This window comes from Rhinatrema bivittatum, chromosome 7 (genome assembly GCF_901001135.1).
Source record: "Rhinatrema bivittatum chromosome 7, aRhiBiv1.1, whole genome shotgun sequence".
Taxonomy (NCBI): domain Eukaryota; kingdom Metazoa; phylum Chordata; class Amphibia; order Gymnophiona; family Rhinatrematidae; genus Rhinatrema; species Rhinatrema bivittatum.
Window position 1 is genome coordinate 177959026 of NC_042621.1, and position 23130 is coordinate 177982155.

At 40.7% G+C, this 23130-nt stretch overlaps 1 protein-coding gene across 7 annotated transcripts in view; it reads right to left on the reverse strand.

The window, feature by feature from the left end:
* KAT6B (lysine acetyltransferase 6B) overlaps positions 1–23130 on the reverse strand; it is a 452508-nt gene that overhangs the window by 59876 nt on the left and 369502 nt on the right. For all 7 annotated transcript variants that reach the window (XM_029609550.1, XM_029609551.1, XM_029609552.1 and 4 more), the window contains one exon: positions 14527–14688. In XM_029609550.1, the coding sequence (XP_029465410.1) occupies positions 14527–14688 (162 nt within the window). The remainder of the gene's footprint in view (positions 1–14526; positions 14689–23130) is intronic.

Sequence of the window (23130 nt, forward strand, 5' to 3'; positions counted from 1 at the left end):
TTCAAATCATTTGTGTAACATCATAAGAAATTGTCATGTTGGGTCAGACCAAGAGTCCATCAAGCCCAGCATCCTGTTTCCAACAGAGGCCAAACCAGGCCACAAGAACCTGGCAATTACCCAAACACTAAGAAGATCCCATGTTACCGATGCAATTAATAGCAGTGGCTATTCCCTAAGTAAACTTGATTAATAGCAGTTAATGGACTTCTCCTCCAAGAACTTATCCAAACCTTTTTTGAACCCAGCTACACTAACTGCAAATAACCACATTCTCTGGCAACAAATTCCAGATCTTAGTTGTGTTGAGTAAAAAAGAATCTTCTCAGATTTGTTTTAAATGTGCTACTTGCTAACTTCATGGAGTGCCCTTAATTTGAGTAAATAGCCATTTCATATTTACCCATTCAAGTCCTGTCATGATTTTGTAGACCTCTATCATATCCCCCCTCAGTCATCATTTCTCCAAGCTGAACAGCACTAACCTTTTTAGCCTTTCCTCATAAGGGAGCTGTGCCATGTCCTTTATCATTTACATTAAATAGATCCCAAGGTACTAATCCTGATAACAAGCAGTGGCTATTCCTTATTGATAAATAGCAGTTTATAGACTTCTCCTCCAGACAGTTATCCGAACCTTTTTTAAACCCAGCTACACTAACTGCCTTAACCACATCCTCTGGCAATGAATTCCAGATCTTAGTTGTGTTGAGTAAAAAAGAATCTTCTCAGATTTGTTTTAAATGTGCTACTTGCTAACTTCATGGACAGCACTAACCTTTTTAGCCTTTCCTCATAAGGGAGCTGTGCCATGTCCTTTATCGAGATACGGCGACCAGAACTGCACACAGTATTCAAGGTACGGTCTTCACCATGGAGCGATAGAGGCATTATGACATCCACCATTTTATTTGCCATTCTCTTCCTAATAATTTCTAACATTGTTTGCTTTTTTGACACCCACAGCACACTGAGCCAACAATTTTATTGTATTATCCACTATGACGCCTAGATCTCTTTCCTGGTTGGTAGCGCCTAATATGGAACCTAATATTATGTAACTACAGCAAGGGTTATTTTTCCCTATATGTATCCCCTTGCACGTGCCACATTAAATTTCATCTGCCATTTGGAAGCCCAATCTTCCAGTCTCCATTTGGAAGCCCAATCTTCCAGTCTCTTCCTGCAATTTATCACAATCTGGTTGAAATGTAACTGTTCTGAATAATTTTGTGTCATCTGAAAATTTGATCACCTCACTCGTCATACCCCTTTTCCAGCTTGTTTATAAATATATTGAAAAGCACCAGTTCAAGTAGAGATCCCTGAGGCACTCCACTGTTTACCTTTTTCCACTGTGAAAATAGACCATTTAATCCTACTATCTATTTCCTGTTTTTAACCATTTTACAATCCACAAAAGGACATCTCCTCTTATCCCATGACTTTTTAGTTTTCTTAGAAACCTCTCATCAGGGACTTTGTCAAATGCCTTCTGAAAAACTCTGAGTGATGGTCATAGAGCAAATAGAAGAACACAGTAATGATAGTAACTTTATGCTATGGTGAAGCAGATAAATATCCACTGTATAAAGATGTGTGTGTAAGCCTCCTTGGGATCCAATGAAGAAAGCCAAGTGCTGTTTTCTAATTGGGAAGATAATTCATCTTGAATTTTTCTCTTGAAATCTGATGAGATTCTTGAGGTCCAAGATAGATCAGGAAATTTCGAGAACAGAACCCAGAGTTCCTTTCTTGTAGTGGAACTGGTTCTACTGCATTGACCAATAGGAGGGAAGACTGCACTTGTTGAAGAAGTAGGAGCTGCTCGCTCTCCCAAGGGTACTTCATTGGGGATTGTTCAGGAAAGAACACTTTAATGGGAACCTTTGGTTGATTACACTATTATCAATGACCATGCTGGTTTGAATTGCTGGACATTGTCTGCACAGCTGAAATAAGGTGACATAGCTAGACACAAACTTGTTGACGCTATGGCCTTGGCAGACATTGTATCCATCTAAGTGGCATATGAAGGTCAACAAGTAGCATTTGGCAGCACACGCTCACTGCCACATCAGTTATGTTGTGAATATGCCTATTAAAAAAAAAAAGAGCTTCCAAAATCTACCAATCATAAACTAATAGACTGTGGTATGTCCAATCAGATTGTCTAAACTGGTTGCTCAGCATTTATGTGAAGATACCAATAAGGCCCTTGAAAGTCCAAGAGAAAGGAACTAAGAAAAAAAGGACCACCTCCCAGTTTGCATTACTTTGGGCCCTTGTCTGTGCCTACTTGTTAAATTCCTATCTGTCACACCGACATACTCCGTGGTCCCTGTCTGTCTTAAATAAATAAGCTGACTGGAAGCCTGTCTCCCAGTCTCTCTAGACCTGTCAGTAACTAGCTGGGAGCCTTTGTGTCTCTGAGAGCTGTCTGCTGTCCTGGACAGATAAGAGCTGTCTCTGTACTACATGGATGTCATGGATCTGTCTCTTGCCTAAGCCATGGATGTAGCTGAACTCTGTGGGTATCAATTGCCCCTGAGACTCTTCAAGAATAGACTGTCAGATGCATGCACTCTCCTGCCAAACATAAATAAGACCTGTCTAGCATAATCTTTTATGCTGGGTATTTAGATTGCAATGCATATGGATAGGGCAAGCTGAAATTAATTTGGCATAAGGTGATTTAAGGCACTTTTGAATCCAGAATGATTATAGGTGTTACATTATAAATCTAAGCAATATCTAATGCCGATGTAATCCATTGAACTATTGAATATCACATAAAATCCCAAAAGAAACCATAAGAAGCTTAAAACAGGCTAATCTCTGAGAGCTTGGGCTGTATTTTTTGAAATCTAAGCACTTTTAGATATTATCTGGAAGCAAATCAGACTGACATCACAATGGAACGGCTCTTCTATGAGGAAAGGCTAAAGAGGTTAGGGCTGTTCAGCTTGGAAAAGAGACAGCTGAGGGGGGATATGACAGAGTTCTACAAAATCATTAAAGGACTTGAATGGGTAAATGTGACTTAGAAGAGGGTCCCTCAAGGGCAGACCAAGAGAGAGTCCAGACACAGGCAAAGTTCAGGGCTGGCAGCAAGCAAACAGTAACCAGTTCCAGGCCAAGGGCCAGACAGGCAGCAAGCAGAGGTCAGTGCCAGGCGGGGCAGGCAAGAGAATGGTTAGGGTCCTTAGCAGAGGTCAGTACCAGGCAGCAGGCAAGAGAGTGGTCTGGAACCGTGGCAGAGATCTATACCAGGCAGGTAGAAGACAAGGGCAGGGTGGTCAAGGGAGGACCATAGAACAGAGAGATGGACCAGGAGAGACATGGCAAGGTAAACAGCAAAGTAGGGGGACAAGGTAACAAGGAGACACCAGGAGAAGGCACAAGGCAAGGCAAACAAAGAGACAGATGAAGCAACTCGCTCTGCAGTGGACCTGTTGCTGAGGCATAGGCTCTTAGTGTGGATGGGGTTTAAATACCCAGCCACATGTTGTCACTGGGATTTCCCACACTGGAGTTTAAATGGTGTTGCCCCGTATGCATGCATGCTTAGGAGGGCCCCACAGTGGAGAAGCATGGCGGCAGCCTAGCTGTGTGCCGTGAAAGGGCTGCGGAGCCTGAAAATGAGTGCGGCCAGTTGTGGGGTCATCCCGCAGCTGGCCAAGCGTTACATATGTCTGAAGATAAATGGAGATTTGCAATCACTGAGCGCTCAAAATCCAAGCCTTGAGGACAAGGACTGAAAAACTGGGATAAAAGAGTGACCAATCATCTTCAGTTAGAAGACCAGGGTATGAATCCAGAAGTATGGGAAAAGTGAACATAACCAAATCTGTCTGGGTCATACCAACGCTACAAGGATCAGGTGAGTTCGGTTCAAAAGAACTTTCTGCACTGTTTTGGCAATGAGGGATATCAGTGGAAAAGCATACATGAGGCTTTATCCCCAATCGAGTAGGAAAGTGTCTTATGCCAATTCATGATCGCTTGGTAGAATAGAGCAGAATTAATTTAGTATTGTGTTTTTGCTATGATGCCAACAGGTCCATTGTTGGAAGACCCCAGGGGTTGAACAGCTTGTTTGCTACTGATTACTGCAGACAACTCGTGAGGATGAAATACTTTGCTGAGGTGATCTGCTAGAATGTTGGAGACACCTGGTAGGTAAGTAGCCTGAAGGATTGCTGGTTAGCGTTCTGCCCAATTCCAGATTTTCAGCACTTCCCAGCAGATGAGCAATAATCCTGTTCCTTCCTGTTTGCTGACACAGAACTTGGCAATCTGACTGTCCGTTTGAAAGAAGACGCTCACTTCCCTCTGAGACTATCCTTGAACATGGTGAGAGCATGCTATATCGCTCTTAACTCTAGGAGACTGATTTGAAAGAGGGATTCTAAGAAGATCAAACTCTTTGGGTGAAGGATCCTACTTGGGCTCCCCAATCTCTGGTGGAAGAGTCCACTGTGAGAACGAGTTGATGGGTAGACAGGTGACACGGGGCACCATCTTGGAGCACATGGGGATGCAACCATGACTAACTCCTTTGCCATCGGTGGTATGACCCGCACATTTGAAGAGAAGAGCTGAGTGAGCTGATCCTACTGAGATTATGGATGTGAAGATGACAATGGAACCATGTGAATGGCTGCCACCATTTGACCCAATATTACAAGGAGCTTCCTGGTTGTAGTCCTTGGATGGGACAACTGTTTTTGGATGAGCGAGGTCATGGTGGATATCCATTTGTTGGGCAGGAATGCCTTTTGTAATGATGAGTCTATCCATGTCTCTATGAACTGATGACTGTGTTTGGGCTCTAGGTAGGACTTCTCGAAAATAATGAGAGAACCTAAGCTCTGTAGAACATCTAGGGAGCAGAGAACTACCTCTTGAGACTGCACTGTGATCAGCTAATCATCGAGGTATGTGAAGACTTATATTTCCTGACAATGTAGCTGTGCTGCTACTACTGCAAGGTATTTCGTGAAGACTGTGGGAGAGGAAGAGAGACCTAACAGAAAGACTTTGTATTGGTAATAGGACGAATCTACTTGGAAGTACAGGTAAAGCCAATGGGAAGGATGATTTGGAATGTGAGTTTAGACATCCTTGAGGTCTAGGGCACACACCCATTCATCCTGTTGAATTTATTTATTTAAAATGTGTTGCCCACCCTTCCTTATTTTAGGGCAGGCTACAAGAAAAATTCACGGTAAGTAAACAATACACATAATAAATAAAATCATCAAAAATAGCAAGACTCAGATGAGGTATTACAGGGAGAATTCTAACATAACATAGTAATGATGGCAGAAAAATACCAACTGGTCCATCCAATCTACCCAGCAAATTTCTTATCATAGTAACTGCTGCTGCATACAGGTTACCCCCAAACCTTATGTTCAGGGTAGTAACTGCCATGTCCCGGTTACCACCAAGCTTTATGTTAAGGGTAGTAATAATTACAATCAAACCCATAACAAAATTACTGCTAGAAACATTTTTATGGAATGAGCAGCCTTCTTGATAATTCAGACAATGCTGCTTGAATGTGCTTTGTTTTTGGACAACCGTAGAAGCAGCCTTACACATTTTCTCTAATGTCTGCATATAAGGACTGAAAAAAACCGGGGCCCAGCATTGGCTGTCATCTGAATCCAATTCCCCATTTCCCCCCACTGAAGCGGAGAGTGATGCTGCAGTTGCGTCAAAAGCATGAAAACGAATTGGTTAAGGATAGCAATCCCCATGCCTTCCATTAAGGAATATAACTGCCACTGCATGCAGGTTACCCCCATGCACCCTTCTCTTCATTTCCAACCTCTAGATTTTAGGGATCCACAGTGTTTATCCCATGACGTTTTGAATTTGTTTACTGTTTTCATCCTCACCACCTCTTCCAGAAGGGCATTTCAGGCATCCATCACCCTCTACGAGAAGAAATATTTCCTGATGCTGGTTCTGAGTTTTCTTCTTCTCCTGAGTTTCATTTTGTGACCCCCTACTGCTACTGTTTGCTTTCCAATGGAAAAGATTTGAAGTTTGTACATCATTAAAACTTTTCAAATATCTTTTTTTTTTTAATTGAAAGTTTATTAAGTTCACAAATATAACCATAAGCATTAGCCATGAAACCATAATATTACAGTCATTAAGAAACCTAGTGATCCATTATACAAAGGACGTTGTACCAGTTGCTATACAAATGAAAGATTAACCTGGACTAACTGTTGAGCTGGAGGTGGACCCTTAGCCTGGTGCAGGATTGGTACAGCCCTCTGGTCGGACCCAGAGAGCGCCTGCCACCAGGAGGCAGAGCACACAAGGAGACAGAGGCTGACTGGAGCTTCACCAATAATAGTCCGGGGTTTCCGTAGGTTGAGCCCTTGCGTACCCGGACCGCCTGGACTTAGGTGGGCCTCAGGTGGTCTCCCGGAGAGGTAGCAGAGTGGTGTGTCCACCATGAGCAAGGGTGCGCGGCTGATGCCGAGTGGATGGACTAGACTTGAACTGGAAGCTCCGGAGACCTCAGGGAGATAACAGTTCAGGAAGGTTCTCCGGGTGAGGCAGACAGTGCTTGCGGATCTAGTCAGATGGAAGCTGTGGTTAGTTTCCAAGCAGGTTGGTCTGGTAGTCACAGTAGGCCAGAAGAGAGTGCGCGAGTGAAGCGCAAGGGTCAGAGCCAGTCCTGGAGTAGTCAGCCAAAGCAGGGGTCAATACCAGAGTCAGTCCGAGCGTAGTCAAGGCAAGCGAGGGTCGATTCCAGGCAGCAGACAAGAGAATGGTCAGGTAGGCAGAGGTCAGTCCGAAGAGGTACTACCTGAGAAGGATACAGGAACACACGGAGACGCTGGGAACGAGGATAGGCTGGAACACAAGAAGGCAAACTAGTACACCAACGGTTTCGACCTGATTGCCAAGACGAGGTCCTTGGGATAGGGCCTTGCTTTAAATAGAGTTAAGCGGTGATGTCTTCACTTCGCGTCTTGTTCAGATTTCCCACGCTCGGCCCTTTAAATACAGAGATGTCGGCCGCGCGTGCGACTAGGGGCAGGGCCGAGACGGTCAAAGACGCAGAGCCCCGGTGGGAGCTCCGCTGCGAGGCCTGGAGCGAGGAGGAAGACTAGGCAGGCTGCGGTGAGCGTTGGGGACGCTGGGAGCTAGCAGTAGCAGCGAGGCAGGCACTGGTCTAGGACAGCACGAGGTGAGCAGGCCCGGTTGCGGCACCCACACGGCCGGGACTCGCAACACTAACAACCACTACCCCCTCCCCAAAACCCTCCCTACCCCGATCCCTACTCTCTGATAATAAAGGCAAGCGTTGTGATTAATGAAAGAAGATAAAAATACAAATAAGACAATTCCTACAGCTCGACAAATACAGTTAGGAACAGCCAAATAGGATAACCCTCAAGAAGCAATATCAAAAGATTGCCTCCACATATCATAAAGAGACTATATTCACTCAAACTTATGTAAGCACTTGTGTTGAACAGCAGAAATCCTATATAATATGTATACCCTTTCAACTCTTGCTTGCATTTCACAGAGGTGTGGTACCCTGGATTCCCACCAAAGCATTGCTGTATCACATCTTGCTTCCTTGTGAAATGGATACATTAAGCAGGGCATTTTTAGAGAGAAGTACAATTTTGAACGAATGTATACACCCGATCCACTGGATCACCTCCCCCCAAAAAGCTTTAATATGTAGACATTCCCACCTTAAATGAATGAAAGAGCCCATTCCCTTACAACCCTTCCAACATTCATCAGCATACGAAGGAAGCATCTTATGAAGGTGAGCAGGAGTCATATACCAGCGGTACAATACTTTGTAGCCATTTTCAACAATCTGCGCAGAAATCAACCCCTTACCCATAAGCCTGAAAAATGGCTAGCCATTGTTCTGTAGAAAGTTTGCCCCCCAAAATCAATCTCCCAAGAGTTAAAGGCAGGTTTGGATGACAAATCACAATTCAAAAACAAATAAATTTTTGAGAGGATCCCTTTAATTCAATCTGTATGCTTACAAAGTGATTCAAAATAAGATACCCCTTGAATCAATTGGGTTTGTATCTTGGTTTGTATCACAAAATGGTGCAATTGTAAATAGGAAAACACAGCATGATCAGGAAGATATTTTGCTTTTATTGATGAAAAACTATGAAGCCCAGAAAGATCCCATACATGTTCCCATCGTAAAACCTCAAAATCTAAAAGCTGGATCCATCATCCCAGGTAAGAAGTGGGCATTATAATAAAGAGAAGTATTATAATGTTATTCCCTGGACCCAACTAAAGAAGTATGCCTCCGATCCCACACCGAAAGTGAGAGCAATAAAGAAGGAGATAAAGCACAAGTAAGTTTCCAAGCCCCATTAGGTTGCCAACTTAATAAGGAAAGAGGCAATTTACCTACAATAACCTAAGCCAGAAGAACCCAGGGTTTTGTATTTTCTGTACAATGCCAATCTACTATAGCTCGAAGATTGGAAGCTGCAAAGTACCAGGCCAAGTTAAGTACTCTTAGGCCACTCCTGGATTTAGGAAAAAACAGAACTCATCTGGCTACCCAGGGTGTTTATTCCCCCGAACAAATCTCTAGAGGTAAAGACTTTTTTGAACACAATCATTACAAAAGCATCTTCCAACCCTTGCCTCATCTGGAAGTATTTGATTTCTTTACCTCTAGAATAAAATCTGGTTTTTGTCTGTTTGTTCTGACCAGTTTCTGGCGAATATATTATGTGAATTATATTATCACAGTGTGTCTTTTACTCCTTCGTCTTGAATCCAGTTCGGCGATTTTTGCCTCCATAACTGATTTCTCAACTTATAACATTTTGAATTGGGCGTGGGGGGTTTTCTTCCCTCCCTCTCTCCCTTCCTGAGTCTAACCAAGATAAGAGATTGCTGGCCCCCTAATGCAGCTGGGATGCAAAACACAGCTGTGTTGGGGTTCCAAGTTCAATAAGTGTATTATACTTTCAAAAGGTTTCTATGTTGTCTTCAATCCAATAAAATTGGGGACTTATGTATTGATCAGTGTTTTGTTTATTTTTTGAGCCACACATTTCCTCTTTATTGAAGTAAAAAGAACATTATCCGCAAATAAAGTTTAGAAGAGAAAGCCCCAAGCGTGATACCCTTAATGCCCTCATTATCTCGAATCCTGGAGGCAAATGGCTCTAAAAAAAGGGCAAATAGAAGAGGAGACAAAGGGCAACCCTGTCTCGTACCCTTGCCCACTAAATCATGTCTGAATAACCCCCATTAAGCTTTATGTAGGCTTTAGGATTGGAATACAACTGCCGTACCCACTGCAGAAAAAATTCCCCAAACTTCATCCTTTCCAATACCTAAATAAAAATGGTCAGTAAACTAAATCAAAGGCTTTTTCCACATCTACAGTTAGAAATAAAGAGTGTATATTCTGTTTTTTCACCCACCACATAATATCCACTATTTTGTGGACATTATCGGCAGCTATGTGGCTCAGTATAAAGCCAGCTTGATCCAGGTGAATAATAGTGGCTATAAAACCATTTAAACGGGTAGCCAGTAACTTCATCAATATCTTTAAATCCAAGTTAAGCAAAGATATTGGCCGATAAGAGCCGCATGCTGAAGGGTCACAGCCCATTTTCACCAATATGGTTATCCCCGCTAAATTAGAGGTGGTTAATAAGGTATCCTGTGAACGTAAAGAATTATACATCTTAGTGAGAGGGGATATCAGAGTATGGGCAAATGTTTGGTAAATGTGAGATGTAAAACCATCGAGCCCGGGAGATTTTCCTGGCTTTAAAGCTTTTATAGCGAAAGACACCTCAAACTCGGATGTCTTTATCTAGAGCAGCTCTCTGTGAGTCCGATAATACAGATAGAGAGACGTGATCCAGGTAATTACTTATCTCTTCATGATGTATATTGTTATTAGGGCTATAAAGATCAGAACAGAACTGTAGAAACCTTTGCCTTATATCTTTAGTCTCTGTTAATAGTTTCCCATCTATGTCCTTAATCTTTACCACATTAATTTCTACCAATTCGTTTGCATAGCTTGTGAGCTAATAATTTCCCTGCTTTTTTGCCCCCTGAAAAATTTTTGGTGAGAAAGCAGTAGCGAGTGGGCAAAGGAGGCAGAGTCTAATCTGTCTAATTGCTGCCAACCTGTGTTATAAGTGTAGAGTGAAAAAATTGAGTCGGCAGGTATAAGGACTGCCCTAGCACACCAAGTAATTAAATATATATCAAGTGCATCATTGCTTGTATAGGTATATCACTGCTGGAAAGCATCGCTGCATCACCAAAAGTAGCATGTATCGACTGCTTTGTGGCAGCATGCTGCGATGCATTAGGCCTTGGGCTCCTGGATGCGCCATGCATCATGTGTCAGGTACATTGGTGCATTGTGCTTCGGGTGCATTGATGCAACATACTTCGGGTGTGTCAATGCTTCAATCTTCTGCTTCAAATTTGTTGATACACTGAGTGTTATTTCATGCACTGACAGCATCGAAAGGAGGACAGCTCCAGTGGCACTGATGCCAATGCATTGTGATTTGAGTGCTTTTTTTTTTTTTTATGCAGGCTGAGCTGGCACCAGTGAATGATGCCACTTTTGCTTCAACGCAGAGCAGTCAGTTGAACTCAACCCCATGGTCTCAGCGTGAATGGGGGAATTTTCTAAGACTTCCTTTCTGAGGAAGTAGACAATGCTACACAGAGAGGAAGACCTACTGTTACTCCGGAGAGATTTATGCAGTTCTTCCATGCTCAAGGCGCTGGAATGTCATGATCGTGGGGACATCTATTTGCAGGCTTCATAGTTTTTCTGGTTGTGATCCGGCAGCGATAACACAGATTGCAGCCATCGGTGAGGGTTATGATTTTCCTCACCTAGGCAGTTCTTAATACCACTCACCATAGTAGATTTTTTTCTTTTGGACTGACATTTGTGAGAGAAAAATCTTTTTTTTTTTATAGCACTTAAAAGTGCTGATTTATGTTTCCAGAAGCAGCAAGGCAAGGCAGAAAAATATTTCTGACCAAAAACAACCACTTTGAAGAAAGAAAAAGAGAGAAATGAAGGCCGTACTTCAGCTCGGACAAAAAATGACTGAGACTCACGCAGAATACCTGGCACCTATTCGGTAGAGTTCAAATCTCTATAGCTTGAAGAGACAAATCCATTCAGTGCCAATGGATAACATTACTCACATGTGGTGCCTAACTCAGTCTGCTTATTGGTGAAAAATGCAGTCTCAAAAAGGGTAGGTGGGTGCAATGTTTCAATTCATGAAAAATGCTAACTTTGGAGAACCGTTACTAGTTAAGAAAAGTCTCTCTAGAAAGGTATTTTGTATAGTTTCACATTTATGAATAGTAATCTAGGATATCTGCAAGTACCTGGTTCAAACATATGCATTAAAGAGGGCCAGAAAAAAAGGGAGTCTGCTCAGTTAGCAGAAGAGACTGAAGATATACCCAACCTAAATTAGAAACCTGAAGAATTTAACCTGACTTCACCAAAGCAGAACTTTGGAAATCTTCCTGAGCATGTCAAATAATGAAAGTAGGAGCTTAGCTCTGTGGGTGGTAGAAAAAAAAAGTACAGTCAGATCATTTCATGAAACCCCAGAGGGAGAGAGACCACCCAAATATGCACAAATGCATATAATTATGGAAATACAGACACAGAAGGACGGAAGGAAGATGCAAATAGTACAGAAAGACAAGCTGAATAGCAATTAAACTGCAATCCTTGAAAGCAGAAAGGATGGTGCATAAAATATGGGGCAATTTAAAAAACTAGCTGCAAAGTTTGCAGATAATTTTCACTTATGGTCTTTGCACAAATTTTAAAAATGGAAATACATGAGGACTTTGACGTTGAAAATTGCTATGGGTACAAAGTATCCTCAGACATATGCACCTGCTTTTCTGTGGATACTTTTTCTTTGAAAATACTGTGAACAGATGTATTTATTTATTTATTTATTTAAACTCGTTTACATACCACCTATACAAATGTTTTGTGAGATCTAAGCGGTTTACAACAAAAAAGGTGAGTATAAAAATTCATAAAACAGAAATGAGGGATGAAGAAAAGTCAGGAAGGTAACAAATACAAAAGCATAAAGCAAAAAACAATTAAAATATTTATTAAATGAAATGAGTCAGAAAAATAAAAAAGGGGGGGGAATAAGACTCATAGGGGCGGATTTTAAAAGGGTTACGCGCATAATATATGCGCGTAACCCTTTTAAAAGCCTCCTGCGAGCGCCGAGCCTATTTTGCATAGGCTCGGTGACACACGCAAGCCCCAGGACGCGCGTATGTCCCGGAGCTTGAAAAAATGGGCAGGGGACTGGGCCAGATGGGGCAGGGCCAGAGCCTCCAGGCACAGCGGCCATTTGCTGCTGTGTCTGGGATCGCGGGCAGGCCGTCGCCGGCACGTGCAACCTACGCCTGCCTGGAGGCAGGCGCAACTTAAAAATTAAAGGTAAGGGGGGAGTTTTAGGTAGGGCTGGGGGGCGGGGAAGGGAGGGGAAGGTGGAGGGGGAGGAGGGAACTGAGGAAGGCTGCGTGGCTCGGCGCATGCAAGTTGCACAATTGTGCACCCCCCTGCGCGCGCCAACCCTGGATTTTATAACATGCGCGCGCATGTTATAAAATCGGGCGTAGATTTGGGCGCGTCGGGTTGCACGCACAAATCTACGCCCGTGTATAGTTTTTAAAATCTGGCCCATAGTTTTGAATGAGGTTTATTAAAGAGAGGGGAGTATAAATATGTTTTAAGGTTTGTTTTTTTTTAAACTCTTTGGTATTTGCTGTTAATCTGATGGGTTCAGGAAGTGAATTTCATAGCATGGGGCCCACCATTAAGAAGGCACGTTTTCTTGTTAGATCCAATCTAGCCATCTTAACAGTAGGAACTTGTAGAAGGCATTTTTCGAATGAACGTAAGTGATGTGATGGTTAATAGAGTCTTAGCGAGGAACAGAGCAATACTGTGGATGGACTGTAAATTAGGTTAGATTTACTGTCAGGACTTTGAATTGAATGCATCATCGAATTGGATGCCAGTGGAGAGTTTGAAGAATTGGGGTGATATGATCTGTACGGTTTGAGTTAGTGACAAGACAAGCAGAAGTGTTTTGGACCAATTGAAGAGGGCGGAGTGCAATATCCTCCCCAACCTAAATAGAAGTTTGGCTAATAGGGATTGACATTAAAGCATTTGTGATTGCTGATCCTGTCTTATGGAATTCTCTTCCTACTAAAATCCTTTTATTAGAATGATATATGATTTTTGAGAGAAAGTGAAATCTTTTCTGTTTGAACAGGCGTTCTCATCTGTCTATTTAAATGCTACATGTTGAGAAGATGTTAACTAGGATTTTTTTTTTGCACTGTGTCTAAGTATTTGTATGTAAAGATCTGTTAGGTTTGTTTTGTATTATGCTTGGGGGGTTGTTTTATCATGTACAACTGTATTTTTATTATAAATGTGCCCTGTTGAGAACAAAACTTTCAGATCTGCGGGCAATAAGTAGTTTTAAATAAAATAATGTCCCCGGGAATACCTTCTCCTAATGCAGCTAAAGGTGCACACACTGTGGTAGCCCATGCATATTTTCAGCTGGGTTAAGGATGGGCAATTTTTAGACAGCCCTTTTACCCAGGTAAATCAGTTTTTACCCAGGTAAATGTTATCTGAAAATTAAGACACAGATTATTGTTCCCTCTAGAACATGAGGGCACTGACTGAAACTTCCTCCCTCCCAGGACTAGTGAACATTTCCTACCAATGCACCAGGCCCTGTTGAGCTAAAGAACAGGAGCTAGGAAGGGAATCCATCCTAAGTCTCCAGTTACAGCAGCACTCGGGGCAACCACTGGGCCACTGAGCCAATCTTTTCAATTTTTTTTTTTTTTTTTTAGTTGCCTAGCATGAGACTCATCACAAATAAAGAGGGCCTTAGAATCTAACTTATAGGGAACTCTGATAAGGTGAGAAGCAGAGCATCAATCTATCATCATCCTTTAGCACTATATAAGTCATTCCATGATAAATAGCCTTGTACGTGATTTCTAGGTTCAGAGCGCAGGACTATTTACGAAAGGTAGCAGGATCAAAGTAATTATTACCCAATTACAACTTGGTGACCTCTCACATAGGGAAGTAAAGTGACATATCCAAGTCTGTGGAAGAGTTAAATTTCAGGAGTTCTTGTTCTCAGCCTTATTTAATTACCTCTTGATGCCTCTTCCTTCATATTAACTACGGAATGAAACCCTAACTATTAGCTTTGGAGACAAAAGAACTGCATGTTTTGAGGAGGCAATTGATGGAAGATTCTATTTTACCAGCAAGATACCAATACTTCTGAATGGAAAGGGAAGTCTACTACCTAATTTTCATTTTTTAAATCACCGTCAGAAGGATACAAAAGATCTATAAATAACATTTATTAATTTAAACCATAATTTTCTTACCTTTGAGAAGTATCCAACCAGATGACAGCCTTTCTCATCATTTTTTGTAAGGACATAAAAAAGGAATGGCTCTACATCATAGTACAATGTTTTGTGGTCAAGAAACAGCTTGGCTAACAAACAAAGGTTTTGGCAATAAATTTTGCTTATGTTTCCATCAACCTAGAGAGAAGAATACCACAAGATCACTTAATTATCAGATGGCCTGAACAGTATATATTTTCAATAGAAAATCCTTAGCATTTAATTATAATCTTTTGTCAGAGAGCAGTTTCCCCAAAGGAAAAGAGCCTTTAAACAACAAAAATTTATATTGGTTAATGGAACTGGGCAATTAGAGATTTTTAAACACATGACGTTTATCCCACCCAAGGACTACAGGAATGAACTGGATTCTTGGAGGGAAAAGGGCTCTTTACATTTGCTGTAACTATAAACTAACTACCAATAATAATACTGTGTGGTACTAGTCTAATGTACAAACACTGTATGTGTCCTCTTCATAGATTCTTTGGCTAAAGGCCCAAATGGCAGTAAACCTTTGTTAGTAATAAATAAAACAAGCAAAACATTTCTTAATAGAAACAGCCAATGGAATACTGGTCAAATAGGGACAAAATTATTATATACCTGACCTGCAGGCAACAACATATAAAAGGAGATAATGGCATATATGATCTTATCTGAAGAGGGGACTTGTGTAATCTCAGTAGCTCATGTATATCATCTATGAAAAATTATACAAGTCCAATAAAAGATATCAAAGTGTAAAGAATCATGGTCATACATGAGTATGACAATGACAGCAGAGGTTACACATTTGATTGACTGGGAAAAGTGAGTTTAATACTTTTATATTATTCAATTTTTACAACCTTGGGGGTTATATATTAATTTTCCATGCAAAATTCTATGTTTGTCATGAAGCAAAGTTCATAAAAGAACATGAACTAAAATATGATAAACTTGTGCTTTGATGAGCTGACTGATTTTTCACTGAACATCTTTTTAAATAAGTACACTGGAAATGGATACGCTAAAGCAGTTATGACTTTCAGACTGGCCAATAATAACACTTTCCCAAGAAAAAGCCCGATGCCAACAATTGTATTCCAAGATCCACAATGTGTCAAAGCATCTATAAATATAAAGAACTTGGTCTTAAACTTCAATGAAATATATAAAGAAAATGTTTGTAGGACCGTCAATATTAAACAATGTATATTTTATGTATTATATACTGTATAACTTAAGGTCCAATTTTATGTAATTTTTTAAGTAAATGTTTTGGATATATGTAAAATAATTTACTTAAATTACATAAAAGTGGACCTTAAGTTATACAGTATATGATACATAAAATATATTGTTTAATATTAACGGTCCTACAAAATTTTTCTTTATATATTTCACTGAAGTTTAAGACCAAGATCTTCATATTTATAGATTCAATAACACTTAACATTCTCAAAATCAGGTATACTAACCATATTAATAAGAAATTATTTATCGGCTCTTGCCTTTCCTTGCATATTTCTGGGCTTCTAGTTTCTTTGATTTCCAGGATACAAAGACTCCATCACAGCTGGTATTACTATATCCCAATCATGGGACTCAATGAAGCACATCACTCTAACAGTAACAATATCTAAATCTGCCTCTATCATTAGGGCTTGCAAGTCTGGGATCATGTTATATAGACCATGAGCACTTATGTTCATAGCCTTACAGATATTTCTCCTTTCCTTTTCTTCTCTGTGTGTATCTTCACATATGCCTACCTTGTCCTCTCTGTCTTTTACAGGTCTTTATAAGGATCACACCTTTGTCTTCTTCTCACCTAACCTCATTTATTTGTTGGGGGTGACAGCCCAATTCAATCAGCTTTTGCATGCTACCCCTGGTATTCTGTCAGTCACTTCTTTCACTTGCTGTTATCTACAGTTGTTTTTATCAGATAGCTGACTTATACAGTAAGATGCTATTTACCCATGGAAATCCCTTTGCAAATTGCTCTCTAAATGGAAACATGAATATGAAATTAACATCTACTTTGGCAGAGATAGTTTAATTTATAAAGTCCAAGATACTATGTAAACAAATTACTATTGAGAAAGCTAAACAGATTTTGATTCATACTGTATCAATAAGGGTATTCAGGAAGCTAATGCACTGTGATCAGTAATCGTTAACCTCTGGAAGTGAAAACACAGAGCAAACAAGTGCAATATTTATTCTTTTCCCCTCACCAATTACCCTTAATTTTGTTAAACATTAAAATAAAATGGAAATGTACAGTCAAGATTATATGTCAGAAGATTTTTCTGAAATTATTACCCAAACTTTTATAACATGATACTATATACAATACATGTGAGACTTGTTATATTTGGGATGTGGATTGAGTGTGCCTTCATACGATGCTAAACAGATGTTCAGCTATCGTGTCTGTCAGCCATGTTCGGGCTTCAAAATCATTAGGCACCTCAATGTAGTTTTAAATTGATGTTTGTGTCCACTGGTTTGCGTGCTCATCAAATTATTGACTTATATGCAAGCCACTGCTCAACTTATACTTGCGAGTGTGTAGTCGATCTTGTGCTGCCGACACCAAGGCGTTTCGGAGCGGTGCTCCTTCTTCACGGGCTGTGCTTTGGCAAGAAGGACTGCTCAAACACTGTGGCAACTATATAACATGAAAATAAACCATTACTCGACATCCTAAAACTAGTGACATTCTCTGTCACTTAGTAGGGTTGCTCTGATCTAAGTATCGGATACATACTTGTTACGGTGGCTGGACCAAGAACTGTGTACTCCGGCGCTGAGGATGCAGAGAGTATGCTCCGCTATAGGGTACAGAATGCTTTCTTGTTAGCCTCTCAAAAGTGAATAAACAAAGTCAGTCTGTTCAACCTGCCGGTTACTGATAAGTCAGTCTGTTCAATCTGCCAGTTGCTACAAATAAAGCCTGTGCTGCCTTTTAAGTTTGTTCGGTACTTACTTGTAAACTACGGCTGCCACGTCCTGCTCCGTTTTCTAGCGCGGGAGTGAGGCGGGAAAAAACGCCATTTTTAAAGGGACTTGCAGCTCAGTCTCATGACGTGTAGGGCGGGGATATTGACGTCACACAAATGATAGTGACGCGGTGATTGCTGGGTGAGTGCCAATCATGCTGTTTTGTCATTAGGATCATGGTATTTTGATTTAATAGTCTGATTCTCTTTTCTTATTTAAATCATTACACGGGTTACATTTTGTCATGTTATGCTCACTGTCTTGGAGCTATTCCATTCACGAAAAACTGCGTGCTTGATGAATGCTAAATGAGTGACATCCACTCAATTTTATCATTGAGTCCGATGGGTTCCAATGCATGCAGGCGGTGAATCCACTGGTTTTCTTTCCTGTTGAGTACATTCTCACGATTGCCGCCTCGCCATGGTGTATTGACCTGTTCCAGCACTGCCCACTTAAAATCTCCAAAAGAGTGACCTACATCCACACAATGTTGCACCGTTGGTGCCTTTAAGTCTTTGTTGTTTATTCTGCACTTATGCTCTATAAGCCGAATCCGTATTTTCCTCTTAGTCCTGCCTACGTAGATCTTAGGACAGGGGCATTGTAAAACGTATATTACGTGGTCCGAGTTACAATCAACATCGTTATTTAATTTGACCACATAACCTGTGCTTGGATGGGTCCAGCTGTTGCCCTGATGGGCTTGTGCACAAAATATGCATTTTCCACAAATCGTTTGCCCAGTGGTGACAGGATTAATAAGTTCTGCGGTTGCTGCCCTGATAACATGTTGTTTTATGTTGCGTCCTCTTGAGTATGCAAACATAGGTGCTTGAGTGAATATTGGATATGGGCTTAAGACGTGCCAATATTTCAAAAGGATATTTCTAATCTGTGTGGTGAGTTGGGTGTGTTGAAGTACACAAATTAATTGTGTGCTGCTTGGTTTATGCTTGTATTGCAGAAGGGATTCCCTATTGGAATATACTGCCCTTTTGTAAGCACGAGTAATGACTTGTCTGGGATAGCCTCTGACTGCAAAACGTGAAGATAATGTTTGCGCCTGTTTGTGTGGCGCAAACATTATCTTCACGTTTTGCAGTCAGAGGCTATCCCAGACAAGTCATTACTCGTGCTTACAAAAGGGCAGTATATTCCAATAGGGAATCCCTTCTGCAATACAAGCATAAACCAAGCAGCACACAATTAATTTGTGTACTTCAACACACCCAACTCACCACACAGATTAGAAATATCCTTTTGAAATATTGGCACGTCTTAAGCCCATATCCAATATTCACTCAAGCACCTATGTTTGCATACTCAAGAGGACGCAACATAAAACAACATGTTATCAGGGCAGCAACCGCAGAACTTATTAATCCTGTCACCACTGGGCAAACGATTTGTGGAAAATGCATATTTTGTGCACAAGCCCATCAGGGCAACAGCTGGACCCATCCAAGCACAGGTTATGTGGTCAAATTAAATAACGATGTTGATTGTAACTCGGACCACGTAATATACGTTTTACAATGCCCCTGTCCTAAGATCTACGTAGGCAGGACTAAGAGGAAAATACGGATTCGGCTTATAGAGCATAAGTGCAGAATAAACAACAAAGACTTAAAGGCACCAACGGTGCAACATTGTGTGGATGTAGGTCACTCTTTTGGAGATTTTAAGTGGGCAGTGCTGGAACAGGTCAATACACCATGGCGAGGCGGCAATCGTGAGAATGTACTCAACAGGAAAGAAAACCAGTGGATTCACCGCCTGCATGCATTGGAACCCATCGGACTCAATGATAAAATTGAGTGGATGTCACTCATTTAGCATTCATCAAGCACGCAGTTTTTCGTGAATGGAATAGCTCCAAGACAGTGAGCATAACATGACAAAATGTAACCCGTGTAATGATTTAAATAAGAAAAGAGAATCAGACTATTAAATCAAAATACCATGATCCTAATGACAAAACAGCATGATTGGCACTCACCCAGCAATCACCGCGTCACTATCATTTGTGTGACGTCAATATCCCCGCCCTACACGTCATGAGACTGAGCTGCAAGTCCCTTTAAAAATGGCGTTTTTTCCCGCCTCACTCCCGCGCTAGAAAACGGAGCAGGACGTGGCAGCCGTAGTTTACAAGTAAGTACCGAACAAACTTAAAAGGCAGCACAGGCTTTATTTGTAGCAACTGGCAGATTGAACAGACTGACTTATCAGTAACCGGCAGGTTGAACAGACTGACTTTGTTTATTCACTTTTGAGAGGCTAACAAGAAAGCATTCTGTACCCTATAGCGGAGCATACTCTCTGCATCCTCAGCGCCGGAGTACACAGTTCTTGGTCCAGCCACCGTAACAAGTATGTATCCGATACTTAGATCAGAGCAACCCTACTAAGTGACAGAGAATGTCACTAGTTTTAGGATGTCGAGTAATGGTTTATTTTCATGTTATATAGTTGCCACAGTGTTTGAGCAGTCCTTCTTGCCAAAGCACAGCCCGTGAAGAAGGAGCACCGCTCCGAAACGCCTTGGTGTCGGCAGCACAAGATCGACTACACACTCGCAAGTATAAGTTGAGCAGTGGCTTGCATATAAGTCAATAATTTGATGAGCACGCAAACCAGTGGACACAAACATCAATTTAAAACTACATTGAGGTGCCTAATGATTTTGAAGCCCGAACATGGCTGACAGACACGATAGCTGAACATCTGTTTAGCATCAGAAGATTTTTCTGGGCATTTATTACAGTTTAAGTTACTTACATAAAGAACCTGAAGTACTATTATAGTACAATAAACATGGAAAAACCATTAGGGCTATTATAGAAGAGGTGGAAACAAAGACATTTTAAGTAATTAATAAGCTGGAAATTGTCTGAACATCCACTAAAAGACAGCATGAAAATCAAGGGAAACTCCAAAACATACTATAAGCAAACACTTTCCCACACACCAATATATACTCTCTCGTGTCATCATAATAGACACTACCGGTACGGACACCTTCATTGTCTTATGAATAGTCTGGCAAAATTTGTACTTTTTTCAAAAGTTTTTTTTGGTTGCATTTAAAAACTTATCTTTGCTCAAAGAGTACACGTCTACAGCTGTGCATAACTGCAAGTAAAAGAAAGATACTGTTGTCTTAAAAAATGGCATTTCTTACTACGCTGTCATTCAATGTAACTGAAAGAAATAGTTCACCATGATGCAGAAACAGTTGTTTCGAAATGCGGACCATGTCAGGATAGGACGTATACTCAGTACCGGTAGTGTCTATTATGACGACATGGGAGAGTATATATTGGTGTGTGGGAAAGTGTTTGCTTATAACTGTCTGGACATACCATTGCCATTTTAAACAAAATTAAAAAAGGATCATACACCTCAAACATAACTGAAGGCAGATTTCAGAAAATCTGGTGAAACTATAATTTAGGCAAAGGCCTGCAGTCAAGGAAAGTAGAAAGATGGAGAGAAAGATGAAAAAGAAAACAAATCCAGCAGGACTGAAGATGGGAAGACTATGTCCAAGATAGAGAAAATTAAGAACTGAAAAGGAATTTATGAATCTCAGATGAAGAACATAAGAAATTGCCATACTGGGTCAAACCAAGGGTCCATCAAGCCCAGCATCCTGTTTCCAACAGAGGCCAAACCAGGCCACAAGAACCTGGCAATTACCCAAACACTAAGAAGATCCCATGCTACTAATGCAATTAATAGCAGTGGCTATTCCCTAAGTCAACTTGATTAATAGCAGTTAATGGACTTCTCCAAACCTTTTTGAAACCCATCTACATTAACTGCACTAACCACATCCTCTGGCAACAAATTCTAGAGCTTAATTGTGCATTGAGCAAAAAAGAATTTTCTCCGATTAGTTTTAAATGTGCTATTGCTAACTTCATGGATTTCTTCCTAGTCCTTTTATTACTCAAAAGTGTAAATAACCGATTTACATCTACCCGTTCTAGACATCTCATGATTTTAAAGACCTCTATCATATCCCCCCCTCAGCTATCTCTTCTCTAAGCTGAAAAGCCCTAACCTCTTTAGCCTTTCCTCATAGGGGAGCTGTTAAATCATAATTCCTCAGAAGACTGTAAAAAGATTTAAATCATTTGTCAAAAATGTTAGTAATAATATGCCACTTTTTAAGACAACAGTACCTTTCAGAAAATGCAATTACAAGGGGTTTTTAAAATTAATGCAATTACAGACAATTTTGAAGGATTCAAAAATGATTGTACTTAAACATCATCTGTACTGAAAAATGGAAACGAAGCATTATAGAGGGATTTCATAAAAAAGGTATAAAAATTGCAACTAAAATTATAATACCGTGTCACTACTAAAACCTCATTGTATTTAAGAAAGGGAGGCCTCAGGGCCCAAAAATGAATGTTAAATTTTTAGCCCTATTCTAACTATGACATGTACCACAAATTCTATTACAAATTCATATACCAGTAAAAATAAAAATGCATAATATACCACGCTTAGCACCTATTCATAGACATCTGTTCCACTGTGGCTTTTAAGTATATTTTATTTACATTTAAGACCACATTTTATACACTAGTAAATTAATATTTCTGTCATTCTAAAATGAGAGCCAGCCAGTCAGATTTTCATATCAACCATAATGAATATGCATGAGGTAAATTTTCATGCACTTCGTTCTCTGTGTGCAGATCTCTTTCATACATATATAGTACATTGTGGATCGCCTGAAAATGTGATTGGTTTGGTGCATCCCAAGGACTGGGTTGAGAACCCTTGTCCTCAAACACTGAAATTAAAAGGATCAGATTTTACAACACACATTTTAGACTCTGTAGGGAGGAAATGCTTAGAAAAAGTTAGTCAGATAAAGTTTTCTAGCTAACTTTCCCCCTCATTTATCAAAATGCGTTAAGGCTTTTTCGCATGCATTAAGGGCTTATCATGGGAGTGGGCTGGGTTTACCGTTTTGCGAAGCCCTATCGCACGGCTTTAACGCCGATTTTAGCTACAACCTTTTTCAGGAGCATTAAGCCATGTGATAGCTTGCGTTACGGCTGATTGCCTGTTGCGATGTGGTTCGCAGATGCCAGTTTTGGTACTTTGAAGCTCCCACTTAGGGAGAGAGAGAAGGAGAGAGGGGGAGAGGGAGAGACTAGCCATAAAGCTAGGTTGAGAGAACATTGCACAAATCTCATCTTTGGGTGAGTTTCCTCACTCCGAGGGTCATCAAATGTTCAAAAGAGAGCACTGTTCTGTTCGTACGTCTCACATTGAATATCAAAGTGACCCCTAACCCCTACACTAATACCTAAACCTCACCTCGAGTTACTAGGTGGGCCTCCCATACAGATATAAATACCTATCTAGGGTCAGGGTATTATGGCTAGTCAGTTTCTCTCCTGGTAGTAAACATGGTCCCCCCTGTGGTTGTATGTAGGAAATACCACCTTCAGGCACTTATCTCAAAGTGCGAAAAAGTTATTGCAATTTGCGGTAACTTAGCTCTTCGCATAGGTATTAATGCAAATTGCAATAAACTCCCTATTACCATAAAAC